The sequence below is a fragment of the Centroberyx gerrardi genome, chromosome 10 (genome assembly GCF_048128805.1).
Source record: "Centroberyx gerrardi isolate f3 chromosome 10, fCenGer3.hap1.cur.20231027, whole genome shotgun sequence".
Lineage (NCBI taxonomy): Eukaryota > Metazoa > Chordata > Actinopteri > Beryciformes > Berycidae > Centroberyx > Centroberyx gerrardi.
In genome coordinates, this window is record NC_136006.1 from 9146593 (window position 1) to 9164406 (window position 17814).

The 17814-nt window shown below is 43.6% G+C and overlaps 1 protein-coding gene across 4 annotated transcripts in view; it reads left to right on the forward strand.

Annotated features, from left to right (window-relative positions):
• Window positions 1–17814, forward strand: part of tns1b (tensin 1b) — a 110897-nt gene that overhangs the window by 11838 nt on the left and 81245 nt on the right. For 3 of the 4 annotated variants that reach the window (XR_013505121.1, XM_078285887.1, XM_078285888.1), the window contains exons 1-2: window positions 423–969; window positions 17392–17430. Coding sequence is in view for 2 of the 4 variants with exons in the window: in XM_078285887.1 (XP_078142013.1) it covers window positions 949–969; window positions 17392–17430 (60 nt within the window). In the remaining 2 variants the exon portion in view is untranslated. Of the gene's footprint in view, window positions 1–422; window positions 970–17391; window positions 17431–17814 lie in introns of those variants that run through there. The other variant, XM_078285889.1, reaches the window with a different exon arrangement.

Here is a 17814-nt window from a genome sequence, read left to right on the forward strand (position 1 = left end):
AGGAAGGAGAGTGTGTGTCTGATAGTTTGTGTGTGTGTGTGTGCGTCTGTGTGTGTGAGAAAGAGAGAGAGAGAGAGAGAGAGTGTATGAGAGGGTGAGACAATGAACAGAGGAAGAAAAGAGCTGTGCTTTTGTTTCCCAAGCCCAAGTCCTATTCCCCCTGATCTCCTTGGGAAATTCAGTTCAATATGTTTTTTTTCTTCTTTTTCGTTGCTCTTGTGTCTCATTGCTTAGGAGGAGGGTGGAGATTGACTGAATAAGAGGGAGGAGAAAGAGCAAGAATGAGGGAGAGAGAGAGAGATTGAGAGAGAGAGAGAGAGAGAGAGAGAGAGAGAGAGAGAGAGAGAGAGAGAGAGAGAGAGAGAGAGCAATAGCAATAGCCTGTAGCCAGACTTTCCCAGCTTATTCTGCGCTGAGTGCTGCACTGCGCTGTTTCCAGTTGTCGGGTGTTAAGATTTGCCTTTGGCTGCACTTCTCCCCGCTCTCTCGCTCGCATAAAGACTCTGAAGACATTTTTATGCTCATTTTTTTGCAGCAGGGGAGGGAGAGAGAGAGAGAGAGAGAGAGAGACAGACACAGACAGAAAGTGAAAAGGAGAGAGAGAGAGAGAGAGGGAGGGAAGGAGAGAGTAAGTGAGTGAGAGAGAGTATCCAGAGCTATTAGCCTGGAGCCCAGTGAAGCCTGAAACACACACACACGCTGACTCTCTCTCTCTCACACACACACACACACACACACACACACACACACTCCTCTCTCTGTGCTGCACCAAGGTAACAGTGAGTGGATTTAGCTTTAGCCATCTGGACGGAGTGCGGAGAAAGCCAAACTGCCTCTCTGCTGCACAGAGGGAGAAAAGAAAAAAAAGGACAATGCAGCACTAAAACACAGCTAGACGGAGAAAACCAAAGAGTGAAAGAGAGACACATACACACACACGGAGACAGGATGGCCACCGCAGTGTTTCAGGTAAGGAGTGTGTGTTTGTGACGGGGGGGAGAAAAGAGCTGCTGCCTGTAGATCGGTCTGGTATTTGAGCTCCTGGCTGTCCCGAGTGTCGGCTCTGCTGGAGAATTTAACGGCAAGCCCTCCGCATCGTGGATTTGCTTGATCTGCAGGGAGAAACTGAAAGCTTTAAGTGGTCTCAGATGTGACTCTCTGTGTGTGTGTGTGTGTGTGTGTGTGTGTTTGTGTTCCTGTATGTGTTTGCAGGCATGTGTGTGACCTGCTGAGTTACAGTATGGTATCTACGAGGATGTATAGCATTCTGCCTTCGTACTAGTATGGTGTGTGTGTTTGGTTCATGTGTGCGTTTCTGTGTGTTTTTGCATTTGTGTGTGTATGCATGTGCATTTGTATGTATGTGTGTGTGTGTGAGAGCGAGAGAGATTCCAGTCATTATACTGTATGTACAGCGTTTTGTGTGTGTGCTGCCTTTAATTGTATGTTCGCTATAGCTGGTATGGATGTGTGTGTGTGCACTCGAGCGAGCGAGAGACAGATTAGTCATTATCTGAGCTGTGTTATATGTGTATTGTATGTGTGTGTGTTTGTGTGATAAGGGGCGCTGCTTGTGTCTATTGTAGTGTGTGTGCGTCTGTGTGTGTGTGTGTGTGGTCTTCTCAGCTGACCATGTTTTGTGGTCCGTGGCCCAAGGCAGTGGCTGGAATGACAGTGGTGGCGCGTGTCGTATTTTCTCTTGTCTTCTCTTCTCTTCTCTTCTCTTCTCTTCTCTTACAAGACATACAAAACCGATCCTAAGTGTGACTTGAATGTGCGATGAACAATAGGTGATATCCCTCGAGGGCGCTTTACATAAAAGTGTGTGTACGTGTGTTTCCGTGCACATGCCTGTGTGTCTGGATGTCTGCGCTGTAGCTCATGTTCTAACCTGGCTTCACCTTTCTGAAGTCAAAGCAGGCTGAGAAAGCGAGTGACAACAAGTGTTTGGGGTAGAAGGTTCAACTATCATCTGTCATGAGCTGTTTGGACAGCTTTGTCACTTCATCTGTAACGTTGGTAGCGCTTTAGTTGAAGTGCAAAGCGTTTGTATTATAAGCGTTTATGCACTATTCTTGCATTATAATCACATAAGAACATTGTGTTTTGAAAATGTTATTAGCAATAGAATTGCCACAGAAAGCATTCAACTATAGCTGTTTTCTTTACATTGTGCTTGAGATAGCAAATAATTGTACGTGCGCTTATTTACCCAAGGTTGAGTGTGTGTGTGTGTGGTTTGCGTGAGACAGAGAAAAGAGTGTGTGTGTGCGCTAGTCCGCTTGTGTGCTTTGTACGTGTGTGATTGCAGTGTTTGTGTGTCTGCAGCCGTGACCCCAACCTCAGTGTTTCACAACGGGACCTTGCAGGCCTCGTTGCACCAAGCATAGCCCCAAGCGTGAGAAACCCGACAGCAGTTTGGGAATTTCTGGCACTTAGTAGAGTAGATGCAATTGCCTCCAATTTGCCTCAAATTGGGGAGAAAAAGAGCGAGGGCATAGTTCGAAAACATAGAGCAGATTCATCAACAAGCTGGCAAGCTAGCACTGTATGCCTTACTGTATGTACATCCCTGAGGTAATGCTGACAAGTGTGATTTTCACTGCCAACTGGAGTGTGTGTGGGTGTCCGAATTCTTACAGGTACTTGGAGCTCTCAGTCGGCATATTATACACTGTGAAATTAGGGTTAAATTATATTTGTTTCTTAAAATATCCCTCTAATATATGCTTGAATGTACTCATTTTATCAGAGGGGTCAGAACAAAGGGGCAGAAGCAGGTACAGCAGGTAGGGATCGAGTGTCTTGCTCAAGGACAATTTGACAGGAATGGACACGTTGGCTGTTGCGGGAATCAAACCTTTGACCTTCTAGTTCTCTTCGCGGTCTCTCTAAAACACCAGGCCACCGAGCCAAATCACCCAGAATAAGGACAATTTTTTGGTCCTCACTTTTGGCAAGAGGCCCCTGGGTTTGAAGTTAAGTGTCAGAGTTAGGAAATGGTTTGGTTCAGATTCGGCATTTAGTGGTACGGTGGTTAAAGTTTGGGTTAGGAATTAAATAATGAATGTAAGTCGAAGGAATGTCCTGTTGTGTTGTTAAAAAAAGCCTATGAAGCCTCAAATGCTATACATGTTTTTGAGCATATCAAAGCATATTTACATTATATAACTGACGTGTGTGACGGCAAGTTTGTATTGTCCTAACTTGTACGATCTGTGACAAAACCCCTCCCCGTTTGCTTCAGCGTATCCCCAAATTCCTTGGAAGCGGTGGCCAACGCAAACGTAAACCAATCCGGCACCGTCTCGCCCGGACAGCGGCATTACCCATGACTGCTGTTTGTGTGGGAATGCCGCACATCCAGCTGGCAGCGCGCCCGTGCCGGAGTGGGTTTCAGAGGAGACATTTTTCATCATTACTATCTGCCGGGGGAAGCAGCGCTCCAGTTCACCGCCCCCCTCCCTCCCCTCACCCCCGGGCAACTCATGATAGATGCCTAACCACAGCCACACAGCCAGGACGGGCACATGGGCAGGGATGGGCAGTTTGGGAGGGTGTGTGTTGAGTGACTGTGTGTGTGTCTGTGTGTGTTTCTGTGTGGGAGGGGATAAGGCAGTGGTCCGCAGACCATAAAAAGCCACCAGCGTGAATTCTCATGCTCCTCTGCTGATGTAAGCCCTCCTTGGTGTGTGTGTGTGTGTGTGTGTGTGTGTGTGTATGCCGCTGCATATTTGTGTATGTGTGTGTGTGTGTGTGTTTCAGTCTTTATAGACATAGTTCAGCCTCTTGCATTACCAGTTATCATTATAAAAGAGCATTTTTGTTCAATTACAACTCAAAGAATTCCACTCCAGTGCTACAGATGAGTCTTTTGACATCGAGATTTGGAGAGTTTGATAAATGCTTGCCTTAAAAACTCCTCTTATGGGACTTGAAGGCTTGTGTCAATTCACATCACCGCATAAACCACCAGAGGCATAGCCAGATGAGTATCTAAGCCAAACTTGGTTGTTCTTTATTTCCCTGTACTCGCAGCTTTTTTATCCGCTGTATCGATCTGTTCTTTTTGAAAGGGGTCATCTGTTCTGCTCTGTCTGCTCTCTTCTCTTCTCTTCTCTTCTCTTCTCTTCTCTTCTCTTCTCTTCTCTTCTCTTCTCTTCTCTTCTCTTCTCTTCTCTTCTCCACTTACATTCCCCACATGCATAGAGTACATCAACATACTTCCATCATGGGAGTGATGGTAGTAATAGTAGTAGCACTGTCCTGTGTGGTGTGTGTGTGTGTGTGTGTGTGTGTGTGTGTGTGTGTGTAAGTTTTACGTCCTTTGTGTTTTGTACTTACAGTAATTGATCAGTTACAATGAGAGAGAGAGAGAGACAGAGAGAGAGAGAGAGAGAGAGAGAGAGAGAGAGAGAGAGAGAGAGAGAGAGAGAGAGAGAGAGAGAGAGAGAGGTTGGTTTCAACTGAGAGAACTTGGCACTGGCCAGTTGATTCAAGGGCATAAAGATAAACTATGCGTTATAGGCCAGGGAGAGGATTTTATACTTAATGTTCAGTCAATGTATCACATAACAAATCCTAAATCAATACATAGAATAATACATATTCCCTCTAATACAGATGTAGTTGGAATGTTGGATATCCCCAATCAGAATAAATAATAGAATACTCTGCATAACTGAAATTTGCGCACAGTAATTTATTTCTACCCTCTGTCCTCTGAGCTCAATGCTGGCACATCTAGTGAATCCGCAATACATTAGCAGCATAGATAATCTATAGCTATGCCCAAGCGTAATGCCTTACAGTGGGGCTTTTAGCATAATGAATAGCATCTTACGAGGGCACAGTAAAAGCCCCACACGTTTGAAGGGTATCACATAACGTTTCACACACAGTAGTTACTTTGCAGGTCATCTGGCACCTAGAGTGGAGAAACTGCTGTCATAGGCCCAAAGGAAGCCATTTACAGAGTGTATGAGGGAACATATCCGGAGCGTAATGTTGCGGTAAAAATGAACAGTGGGCCCTTTAGAATTCACCCTTTTCAGAGGTTATAATAACTTACTGCAGTTAAGACATGAGAAAGCCCACCAGCTTGGACCGAAACATGCCCACTCACTCACTCACCAGTCAATTAGCTGCAGACAATGTAACACACAGCGTTTTCACTTTTATTGTTTGCTGTAATTTTGTGCTACAGCTCAAACTGGTGTTCCAACCTGACCATAATTACGCTTCAAGTCAGGTTTGCCGTTTACATGTTTTTTTGGTAGCTAGCTTTTTGGCTAGAGAGTTGTTTGAGTGTAATGATTCCCATTCTTTTGGTTCTCAATCAGCAAAGGCTCATAACTCCAAATGCGTTTACTTGTTTCACAAGTTTTGCACAGTATGACCCACAATCTCTGCATCTCTCCATTTGGCAACTAGCAGTAACTGGTGCCAGCACCCTCAGACGAAAGCTATCCGCAGACCCTTAGAGTCTAATACCCCTTAAATGGAGGAACTCCTCATAATACCCCTTAAAAGGGAAACATTATACCGAAACATTTAATGATGGCTAATTTTTTTAAACGGCCCCATGCAATCAAGCTTGCGGGGCCTGCCTGGTATAATGGCCCTTTCTTGAACAGCAAGGGATTGAGAAATAAGGAGGAAAAAAAAAGTCCTCCCATACATCCACTCCTCTGTTCACTTTCCCAGGCTTTGACGCAGCCTGTTAGTTTGACGAGGGCTTTTACATCTAGTGACAATGTTCCCCGCTTGCCGTGACGACACCAAGATGGCAGCCTTACCCGTTGTCAGAGCTGTCATAACCGATGGCCGCATATTGTTTGTCTCCTTACCACATTTCATCGCTGCAGTAGAGGTACGGAGCAGAAGGCCTTATTTGACCCTTGCAGGCCACCATCTCACAAACACAGGCCTATTTTGCTTCAAAGCTTTATGAGGCTTATTGAATGTGGCTCCTCCAATGAATCTCAGCTGAGGTTTTGTTATGTTTGGGCCATGTGGAGGGCTCCGAAATATTTAACTGGCAGATCTAGAGATTTATTCAATTTTGGTTGCCCTGATGCCCTCAGATGCATAGGGTGAAATTCATACCATGCCAAGATACATTGGTGGAGAGGCAGAATTAGGCCCAGACAAACTATTCAAATTCAGACTAAACCCAGGATATTGCAGCTACATGGTATGCATCTTAGCCCACTGAGCTACCAGGACGTCCCATTAGGGAAGTAGTTGCATGTGAGTGAAGATCTGAATCATGTTGTAGGGTTCATGATGTTGAGTCTGATAGCTTTTTCATACTGGATTAGGATCTGTTGTTTCTATGACATCTGTCATTGATGGCGGTCACATCTCAAGACCACACCAGTTGGTCTGTGCCTTCTTACCCAAAGTTTGAGTTTGAGCCTTTATTTCCTTGCTGTGAACCTAATGGTCTTTGACAAGATGGCGGCCGTTTGAACTTCTGTGGTCGCACATTACGTCACTGCGTACAGCTTCTTTTCAGATTTGTGGCTGATTTCCAAGATCAGTTCCTGGCTAAGTTCCAAAGGGCTCAACTGCATTAGGAAGACGTTGGAAAGGGAAATGCTTTCGGGTAACAAATGACAACTTTCAGACAGAGTAAGAATTTAATTTTCATGGGAAAGTGATGCGAAAAAATGTCCATGGTTTTTGGTAATGGTATAAAACAGGGTTGGGTTTGATTCACATTCAATTAAATACATTTAAAACATAAATTTAAACCACAATTTGCATATGACAGAGCATTCATGCGAACACTATGTGAAATATGCCTCCCGTGTGCGTGCGCCAGCGGTCGGAGGGTAGGGTGGAGAATTTTTCTTTTTTTTTTTTTTTCTTATCAGCCTCTCACGTCTCTCTCAGGAATGTTTATAGAAAGCAGACCTGTTTCCTCGGATTTGCCAGAAAGCCCTCGTGTTGTTGTTTGCTTTCCATGCCTGATTGATGGGGAAGGGGGCTCGGTCTCGAACATAAAGACAGGAAAGTCCGGTGCCAGGTTCCCGAATCGCTCTCCACACAGCTGAGGCTCACGGGCTAGAGTGCTAAAAGACAGAGAGAGCTGTTTGTCTGGCCCTGAGCAGTGTGTGTGTATACAGCACTACATTTGTCAATTCCTCATTTTGGGGTGCAGTGGACGGTGTTCTGGTACCATGTGTCACTCTCTGTGTTTGCAGTGTTGCATTGCAGCCCCAGATATTTGATATTTGACTTTTTCCCCCCCTAGGAAACATGCTCTTAGCAACTGTAGATAATGTGTGCTTCATTTTCACCAGCTTACTGTGTGCTGAAAGTTGCTGAAGGTTCACAACAGCACACTTTTCCTTTGCTATAAATTGTTGTGTTCTCTGTCATCCACATGGATAATTCTACATTAATCCAGTGTAACTCAGTTAAAAGAATAGAAGACCTATTAGACTTAAGTTGCTTAAGTGCTGTGTAAATACTGCAAATCATAACAATACTGACGATAGCTTTTCGGTATTGTGCAACCATTTCTGTTCACAAACGTTCCCACACAACTGTCAGCTTGTCCATTACCTACTGATGGCGGTGTTGATTCTGCCCACCTGGATTTATTATTAATATTTGCTCTGGAAACACAGTGCAGCAGTAATTAATGCTTACTGGAGTCAGGTTATGCGGCTGGCATGCATTTCTGTCTATGGATCAATATTATCCCAGTAGATTCAGTTATGTCTCACTCTCTAATATATCTCTCGCATCAAAAATCCAGAATGACTGTGTGCAAAACAAACTGGGTCAGAGAGAGAGAACTATTTTAACATGAGAAATCTGTGTGCAACCGGCATTTCTCATACCCCCACTGTTGATGCAAGCATGAGGAGAAACAACTGCGTGCAAAATGGAGTTGAGAAAGAGAGAGAGAGATAAAGAGCGGGAGAGGGAGAGAGAGAGACAGGGGAGAGACTTTAGCGGGATTAAATGCGAAACCCAAACCTGCCCATCCGTCTCTCACTAAACACAGCAAAGTGTGTAGGCGTGAAGGTGAGTTAGTGTGGCGGTTGCCTGTTGGATCCTTGTATCTTAACGTACGTCTGGAATATCCTTCCCTCCAAGGGGCTTTTGGCTGGGTTATAACTCATCCTGTCTCAGTGTGCTAAATGCCAGCATGGTTGTCTGTTAGCTCAGGCTCGCCTCAGCTTGTCCAGTTTCCCCGTGACAAGAACTCTTCCAAGACTGAGACACTCCTCATGTGAAGTCAATACAGACTGGAATGATAGCAGTTGTTGTGGAAAGGGTGCGCGCAAAAGCTGAATTAAAAGAGAAGAGGTGAAAGTATCACGTGAAAGTACATCCCATTTCATTTTTTCATCTTTTCTCAAGAGCATAGTATGCCTCAAAATATCAAAGTGATATATTATTATGGTTTAGACTGTGGTAAACCCTGCATTCTACTCTACAATGTATTATACTGTGCATAATAATCACAATAACAGTAATAACCACAATATCATATTATGTGGTGCAGTGTAAGGCATATATCATCTTGTATATACCAGTGCAATTCCTGCCAGTAAAGGCTCTTGTCTCCAGCTGTCTGACTTGGGACTGACTAGTTTCTATCCTGGCAGTCGGTCCCGTTGTTTCAGGGCAGAATTAACTTTCACTAATCGCCCTGATTTGCACCTACATTAAGTCTCCCATGTGGTTTAGGAGAATTTCCTCTTGCTTGGCCTGCAACTCTTTATTTTAAATCGACTACGAAACAGTCTCTTCTCTCTCTCTGTCTGTCTCTCCTTCACTCTCCCTGTCTCTCTCTCTCCTCTCTCTCTGTCTGTCTTCCTGTTGTGTTTCTGTCTCTTTCTGTTTCTCTCTGTGTTTGTCTTTACACTGGTTCCTAACATGCTGCGAGTGAGCGAATGCCCGATGATATCTCTTTGGAAAATGTCTCCAGGTGATACGAACAGTGTCACTGAGACACAAAATGGAAACCGATGGGATCAGCTTTCAGTTTCTCTTTTCCCTTTTCTGTGTGTACAACATAATAAGAAAAACTTTTTATAACTCTTTATTCTTCATCAAAATGCAATCTAATGCTCTAAAAATGAATTTTCAATCAGTTCTGACAACTGTACCAATTCTGACTTAATTTACAGCATAAATTATTTGATGGTGCAGGACTATCTTCAAGTTATCCTGCAAACCTCTTCACCAAACAATGCTAGCCTAGGTTTATTAATTGTAGGGTTAATGAATACAGGAAAGGCCAGTTTTCCACCAATAGCAATAGTTTGGAGGCAGTGCGCACCTGTGAAAACGCTTCTTTTTGCCCTTTGCCCATCTGGTCCTATAGTCTCTACTATGAATTGTAGCTTGTTTTTTGGCACTGTTAGCTAGCTAGAAAGCCAGCAGACTAATTTAGCAATGCGACTAGATTTAATGTTAACGTGTTGATCAATTGCCAGTCAAAAACAGCACAGAAATTAACCATGTCTATTCAGTTCTGTTGAGACTGCTAACTTGTACGTTTAGAAACAGTCAGCTGTTCACATCCACTGTTACCCAAAAGCTGAGGACTTTCACTAAGACTGCCAAAGGGTGCATTACATCACCTGAAAGCCCTCTGTTTAACCCCCTCCCCTCCCAGCCCCGATCCCACATCTCTGCCTTCTTCCCTTGCCCTCTCTCTCCCCCCCCCCCCCCCCCCCCCCCCCCCCCTTCCTCTACCGCTTGGCCTCGTGCCAGACAGTGAGAGCCATGCTAAATGTGTAAATCAGCGTGCTGGTAAATGCCGGCTCTCAGCTGAAAGGGTCTGGGAAGGGAGCGTGACCCCCGCTGTAACTTTGGAACAAAAGAAACAAGCCGTAGCTTCTCCCCTCTTCACGCTGTCAGTCCTGCCAAACAAAGACGGGGTGAGAATGAGCAGGCGCTCCGGTCGGCAGAAGGCCACTTGAGTCCTGGCTGTGGAGAAGAAACATGGCAGGGATGTATGGAGGGTGTCAGAGCCCGCTGGGGTTCAACTTGTTCGTATACAAGCATACAAACATACAGTATGCACCAATAGGAACTCTGTATCAGCATGGATGAAGACTTTTTTTCAATCTTAAATACTTTTAATCTATCACAATTTTATCTTTATCCTATCCTTTGCTGCTCCAATTTCCACTAGGGGATTGATAAAGTCCATCTTAATCTTAATCTTGATAAAGTATACACACACACACAGGCATAAAGATGGTGCACACACAGTATATAAAGCATAGATCTGCACAAACAAAGATACACACACATAAAAGAAAGAAATACACACACCTACACAAGCCCTTCCATTCCTGAGCCATTTCTTATGCTACGAAACATAAATCGGCAGCATGGAGACAAGGTGCCGTGTTTGGAGACTGGCGTTCGAGTCGTGTAGATGTCCCACAGTCCAATCTGCTCAATAAATCTGAGACCTTCCACAACTTTCCCCGGAGGAAAAGAAGACAGGAGGCCATAACTCTCACAGAGACACACAGAGAGAGAGAGAGAGAGAGAGAGAGAGAAAGAAAGATTGGTTGCAAGTGAGAGAAAACAACATTAGTGTGGACGAGTTTCTAATTGGTGTTCATACAGCAGTACACGTTCCCTGTAATCTGATAAGATAATTTTGGACATCCCCAATCTAATCAGTCATTGAAAACAGACAGAGAGAGAGAGAGAGAGAAGCAGACACACACAGAGTTGAGTGGGCACCTGGACCGAAGCTCTCCCATCATTCCTTTGCGCTTTGATAATATCCCAATAAGTCCATGCGGACCCGCGCTCTGGCACACTCCACCACCACGGCCACAGAAAGCCTTCTGTTATTGGTTACGCCTCACAAATTGAATTTGCACACTGAATAGTTCTGCTGGGACGTGCCAGATGCAAGGATCTGGATAAACATAAAAGCACTCAGGGCAGCCGTGTGTTTATATGCCAGCGCAGAGTCCAGGGAAGGTTTTAGCGGCGCTGCGTGCACGGCCCCACGCTCTTTTCCACGGTGGAAATAAACTAACCTGCATGGCAATCGATTCATTACTTACGTTATGATGGTTTGGAGTGCGGCTGGAATGCGGCTTTTCCCTGCCAGAATCTATCACTCCGCTATTAGATTTTCCTATATTAGGTGGGTGATGTATACACTGAAAAAAAAAAAACGTCCATCTTAACAAGTCATTTAGTGTCATATTAAACCTTCAAGAGAAAGAAATCTACCAATGGGGTGAGAAAACTCCACTTGTTTCCAATGCAGCTTCACTTGTTTCAGGAATTTTCTAGAAATGAGTAAAACAAGTCAGAATAAGGCTCAAGATCACAGATAAGATAAGATAAGATCACTGTACTACTATCTATCTACTACTATAAGAAAATGACACTTAATTCTACAAAATTAGTTGTTTTGCATTGGAAACAAGTTAAATTATCTAACCCCACTGGCATATTTTTTCACTTGTTTGAAGAAATTTATGATTTTAGGACTAAATGACTTGTTAAGATGGAGATTTTTTGCAGTGTAGACACGAACATAGCAGGGATCTGACTCTACTGTACGCCGTTTACCCAAATTAATGAATCCCGAGACGTCTAAGGCTCACTACTGCTCACGTCATTAGCACGGTCATTAGCATATGCAGACCTGGGAGACCTGGCGGCGGTTACGTAACGTTACTGTGCCTGGAGTGTCTCAGTACAGCAGGAAGCTGACTGGAGGCAAACGCTGTCCCACAAGCCAGAATCGTCTGACATGGACTTTTGTCTGCGGGAAATGGAGCCTGTTTTAATGCTGTTAACATCAGCATGTACGGAATGCAACAACACAATTACCCTTTATTATATTACACTCATTTGAACACTCCCGATAGCATCAACACACGCTCGTGGCCGGCCCTCCTCCTCCCCACGCACCGCGGCGCACTGACAAAGGATTTGTGTATAGCTTTGCATGTAAACTCAAGAGTGAGTGGGAAGCCCCCGCTTACGTCTCGTCCGCTGCATTTAGTTTTATGGATTGTTTTCATGCTCGATTCGGATCATATGCGCATGCGGTTGTATGTTACTGATGTTACTGGCGTATTCTGTTCTGTTGCTGTGAGCAGCATCTTCAGTGGGCTTTGTTCTGTGTTTAAATAGAAAAATAGAGTCTGCACACTGCAAAATATAGCTCCCACTTAATTACTTTATTGACGTTTCGGCCCCGAAACTGCCTTCTGCAGGTAGAGTATTTTTCTATTTCCTGAGGTTTACTTCTGTGCTGCACCTGCACACCAGCCTGGTTTTTGGATGCGTGTGTTCTATTTTTGTTCTTTGTTTGTGAAAAAAATAAATTACTACTATTAGGACTACTGCTACTACTACATGAAATGCATATTCAGTTATGAAGCGAAAAACAGTGTTAGTCTGGTAGATATTTAACACTTTAAATTGACTTTCTTTGAATTGGTATGGCAGGTGTGTTGTTTCGCAAATGTAAAATGGATTTGTAATGAAGTATGGCTCCCAACAACCATGGAGAGAAGTTCAGATTGAAGAGTGGAATGTGATTTTTCATTAACAGGAAGGCAACAGGTACTGGTTTAAGTAAACTTCTGCTTTAAAAGTATGTGTGAGGCACAACCAGCAGGAAGCAGGAGGAAGTCACATCCTCCAATTCAAAATCTATTAGCGTCTTATTACCTCCCTGCATACAGACTTTCCAGATTTTTTTTCTGGAATGAATGTCAGGAGTATTTTTCACATAGCGGTTTCCCACTCCTTGACCTGTGGCTAGCCCGCCGCTAAGTGCTCACCTGCACCCTGCCTGTGGATAAACACTCCCTGTGGTTTCTGGGAACTCCTGGCTCTGACGGCTTTACCAGACTGGAAAGGTGCAAAGTTCCACTCCAGCTTCAACAATTTAGGAAGCAACTACTTAGCATGATGGAGAATGTGAGCTATTCTGCCGTGGGACGGCCACCTACGCTCAGTCTGACCTTTAAGTCAGGGGTTGTGTTCCTGTGGCGTCGGCGGGGGCGGGTTATCATGTATTTACAAGATTATCGGCGTCAATGTCGGCCCTGTTTTGTATGCCAGCTCAATAGAAGATGAGATCCAACTAGTTTTCTGCAGTATAATTAATGTTATTTGTATTGCACAAATAAAATGAATGCGTTTTATTACACGTCATTCAATTCAATTGCCATAGCCTTTTTGATGGTTGCAGACTTCTTCTTGAAGTGGCTCTTTGTATCATGTTTTCTCTCTCCTGCAGGCAGAATGGCACCAAAATGGCACTTTTCATAGCTAGCTTTTTGTTCATTCATCACAGTGCGTCACATATAATGGCAATTTATCTGATGGCTAAATCTTTCTATTAATGGTTGTCACTTTTAACTCAATGAATTTGACCTTTGGAATCCATTAGACTTGACATGTTTTGCTCTAAAAAAAAAAAACAGTTCCTTATTGCCCTGCTTATCATTGCACCTAGCTAAAATAGCTACTTGACTGTGATCCACAAAGACACATGCAGATCCCTCCAACTGTTTTTTCACCTTCCAGGGAAAGTCGACTGAGCACATATGTTCTTGTACACTAACGCCTTGCTTCACACTCTGCTTCACACTTACACACATTGACACCTGGCTGCTGCCTAGTTCAACACAATTTTTTGGCCACCGAGCCAAAAAAAAAAAAGGGCTTGAGTGCCTTGCTCAAGGGCAACTTGATGGTGTTGTTGAGGGAGGAGAGAGCCTCTCTCCTTCATTTTTCTCACCCATACTTTCCCAGTATGTATGGGACTCAAACCAGTTGACTGGCTCGGGTCGTGTTTCATGGGATTGCTCAGGTGTCAGTTGGGATTGGGTTAAATGATATTGTATTTGGAATTTTAGCATTAAAAAACTATTAGCATTGTCTGTCTAGTATAAGGCTATACACTTGGGGCACAGTTCGGACACAAGTTATTTAGTTATGTCAGTATTTCTCTACAGGTGGGGTGCGCCCCCTAGAGGAGGCGTACGGATTGGGGGATAAAAATTAAGTCGAACCAATTTTATAAAAAAGTACGAATATGTTGTTTTGGCCACGACCAGTCAAACAGCACTGGCTTTATTGCAGCTACAATGTAAAAGTTTATTATTATGAAGAGGTGTGTGTGTGAAAATCTCAAAATGTCCAAAGGGGGGCATGACTATAAAAAGGTTGAGAAGCACTGATCTAAATGATTACTGACTGCAGGTGGACTAGCTGTCAGCAGCATGCACCAGAGGGCAGAAGCAGGGCCAGGTGACACTGACCAGGCCGGAGGAGGGGGTGGGGAGGTGGGGTGAGGGGGGGTGGCGGTCTGGAGGAGCAGGGGGCCTCTGAGAGGTGGAGAACGCCATGTCATTGTGTGTGGAGTGATATGGAGGGGAGGGTGGGTGGTGAGGAGGAGCCCATGGGAGGGTGAGAGTGACTAGTGATGGGGGAGACTTGAGCCAGATGGAGATACTGTACCCTGTCAACTCAAGACACACTCCATAACACCTGAAGACATTCTCAAAAACAGACACACATTCCACTGGGTTGCCATCATGCATTTAGGGCTTTGATAGACAGGACAACGTTTTGGGCAAATGTGACGGGTAACTCTGGATTGCTGCTTTAGACACTTTGGAACAGCTGGTTGCACTTGCACAAGATTGCACTTTTGTCACTTATTGTGGGGAATATTGCCGATCTACATTGCCCAAAAAGTTCTCGGTGTATTGGCCTTTAAACGCCCATTCCCATCTAATATGATAATTATAAAGATAACTATAAACTATAACGACACATTCACACTACAACGATATCTGTGAGGAGTTCCTCAGCAAATTAAGCATCATTGCAGTGAGCTAATGAATTCTCCCGCTGTCTTCTTTCTTAGAATTTAGATTTGATTGGTTGAACATTTTTATTGTCGTCTCTGCATCCAAAAAATCGCTCTGAGATCGAACAAAAAATGTAGTTAGAGCTATAGTTTTGGATGTTTTTAAAGTTATCACTGTAGTGGGAACACAGACATTCTATTTACTTAAAACCATTTAAATCTAGTTTTCTAGTTATAGTTATCTTTATAGTTATCTTTCAGATGTGAATGGGCCTTAAGAGCTATTTAGCAAATCACAAGCAAGTCTCAAAGGGTTTTAAGGAATTTGTAACAGCCACTGTATCTCAGCATGTCTTAACTTAGGGGACGGCCTCTTTTCATATCGAGAGTATCAGCTGCTTCTACGGTTTGGAAGTGAAACTTGTTATCAGATAATGGTTATTTCCTGTTTAGAGTGAACATTCCTGCGTCCCAGACAGGGCCGGTGTAACGGCCATCAAAGGGACAAAGAATCAAATGACCCAAGGTGACTCACACATCCTCCAACCTTGTGAATCTAATTAGCACGCCTCACCTCGCAGTGGCCGTCATCCAGTGGCGCTTTTAGCTTAATTCAGAAACATCTGCAACTGGTGGATAGTCCAGGACAGAACAACAGTTGATTGTTCTTCCAATAATGCCTCACCTTTAGATAACCATGCCAGTCGTTTCTGTTTTTGCTAGCCTGAAACACCTGGTTGGGATTGAGATACGTAATACTCTGCTGCATGGTATCTGTTTTGCAGAAAACATGGACGGAGTCCCAGAACCGAGGTTGAAAATTGAGTTCAGGCATAGAAGCTGAATTGCACAAACGTGGGAGGTTTCAGTGGAAAGTGTTGCGAAAATAATGAATCATGGTGTTTTGTAGTGATGTTTAACATAAACCGTATTAGTTTAAAACTGCAACATGTACCTGAGCAGGGCTGTGATACATGTATTTGTACAATATGTCTGTGCTTGTGATCTGACACTTGCTCATTGTTGCCCATCTACCTTTCTCTAACGCTTGAAATGTTTGTTTTGAAGTGTAGAGTCAGATGGATTCAGGCCTTATAACGGCAAAGAATGATTGTTTACTCTTTGGCCAATTTCAGCTCTAGTAACTTTCTGTAGAGCTGCAAGCAAACTTAACGAAAGTACATGACATTTTCAAGAGAGAAAGTTAAGACATTTTTAAGTGGGCCAGAATTTAATGATATTTTTGTGGGCAGACAAGAAGGAATGCACTTGCTTCAACAGTAACACAAAGCAGACCCCGAGGAAGCAGAAGCCTTCTGTTAGCGCTGTGAGACACAATTAGTCTCGGATAAGGAGAGTAGTAGAGTAGAGCAGTAGTAGAGTAGAAAGGCGCTTTTAGAGGTCAACAGTTCAGATAACCCCTAGGCCTAATCTTTCACAGCTAAAACAGACACAGCAGATACAGTTCTGGGACAGTAATAACGATGGAGGAAAATGGAAACAGGCCAAAAGCTTATTGAATTCATAAAATTATCCTGTGCTATTGATTTGCCTGATTGATTTGCCTTTTGTCTGGGAAGTACGCATGTGAGATGGTGGTGTGCGAAGCTAACTGCTGCTAAATTGAGTTTGTGGGGATTTTCCATGAGCGGCTACTGAAAAATGATGGTGAAACAGGAAGAAAAGGACAGAGCAGAGACACAGCACAGGAAGGGGACATCAGCGGTGACATCCTGTTTGGTTCTTCATCCTCATCAAGCGCTCATCTTTTTCTGAAAACGCTTCATCTCAATGTTCTGTTTGAGGCCATTATCATTATACTCTTCCTGTTTATCAGCCCCGGTCCTCGTGCTTTCGCTCCAAACTCGGGGACTGATTGTGGTCACTGTCGGAGTGATAATCGGATTAGCCGGGGCACTTGACAGATCATGAGTTATAGTGGACTCTAGGCTACAGCATTCGCCAAACACAGCTGACTTTACCAACACTGGTGCTGCAGCCAAGTTAAGCAAGATGTTGTAGAGGATTTGAATCCCAGTTGGAGAGATAAACAGTTAGCTAGTCAGGCTATTTCATTGGTATCGCTCACATTAGCTTGTCGGTTGAACTTCATTGAATTGAACATCGCTTGTTACTGTAGTGGGAATGCTTAGTATGGTTGCTTCTAAAGTAAATGTATCATATACTACATCATAGACAAGTCTTGAGTCTAATCAAGACCATGCTGCTTCCATTTTGGTTGTACCATATTTGCATCTGCAGCGGTTATGGAATACCTTGGTGTTGATATTTTAGAAATGAAGCTAGCATTATTATATATATGACTTTGTAGGTGTTGGATGCACCTTCAGGATGTTAAGTATTTTTCAAAACCTCACCTCAATGCTGTGATAACTAAAAGAAAGTATCAGTTTCAACATGCAGTTACGATTAGACACGCCGTAATCTGATATTGGCCAGTTGCTTTTTTAATGTGATATACATGTTCATGTTTGCAAAGAATCAACAAGATGACTAATCAATGCCCTTTTTGTTTTCAGGTGTCTTCATCTTGTGTTCCTGCAACAAACTATGAGCTGGTAAGTCTCTCTTTCTCTCATCGTTCTTGTTCTAGGAATTGCTGGCTTTCTGTTCCTGCCCACTGGGCATCATGGGGTCCTTACTGACTCCATGATGTCCTTACTGAATAGATACAAACAGGATTGGAAATCAACACCTGCCATCAGTTAAATTCACAAGACTGCCAGCCACTATTGCAGATGAAGAACAAATGTTTGTTGAATGTTTGGATCTACTAGTTCCTGTGGCAGGTAGAGAAAAATGATTAAATTTGAAAGGTAAATACCATATTTCCTCTAATATTGGCCCGGGCCTTTATTTACCTCAACTGCAGAGGGTACCAGGCCTTTATTGGAAGCAGGCTTATATTAGAGACAGGCCTTTATTTCTAATTCCCTCTGTTT